General features: G+C 48.7%; 1 protein-coding gene across 1 annotated transcript in view; it reads left to right on the forward strand.

The window, feature by feature from the left end:
• CSUI_004379 (uncharacterized protein) overlaps nucleotides 1–415 on the forward strand; it is a 10,121-nt gene that overhangs the window by 5,609 nt on the left and 4,097 nt on the right. Inside the window, exon 5 of the mRNA XM_068064571.1 lies at nucleotides 364–415. This exon is cut by the window's right edge and continues 197 nt beyond it. Coding sequence (XP_067923451.1) covers nucleotides 364–415 — 52 coding nt within the window. The remainder of the gene's footprint in view (nucleotides 1–363) is intronic.

A 415-nucleotide genomic window follows, 5' to 3' on the forward strand; every position in this document is an offset into this window, starting at 1 on the left:
CCACACGACTTTTTCTACCACCTGTATTGCGGAAAGAGAAGATTTCTCAGCCAATCTCCCTCCCCCCCCCCTCCTGAGAGGTTTAGGGTTGGTCTCCACGACGAGTGTTTCTTGTGTGTGTATGGTACTCCATCTAGATGTCTAGCTCGTGTATAGTTCCCCTAGAGTCTGGAGAAGAACTTAGAACTCCTCTCTTTCTATTCAGACTTTCTGCCTGGCTTGGAAGTTCATGAAGAGACTCGCAATACCCAGAAGATGTGAGGTGGAGTGTATGGGGTGAAAGGTGCTACCTTGCTCAGTTGGAGTCTCTTCGTCTTCATCTGTTTCTTTCTTTAGCGTTTCCTTCTTCCTGTCCTTTGTTAGGCGCGGCGTTGGGTCATGCTTCGTGTACTTTTCTCGCTGTCATGGGAGGGAA

This window comes from Cystoisospora suis (genome assembly GCF_002600585.1).
Source record: "Cystoisospora suis strain Wien I chromosome Unknown contig_2028, whole genome shotgun sequence".
NCBI classification, from domain to species: Eukaryota; Apicomplexa; class Conoidasida; order Eucoccidiorida; family Sarcocystidae; genus Cystoisospora; species Cystoisospora suis.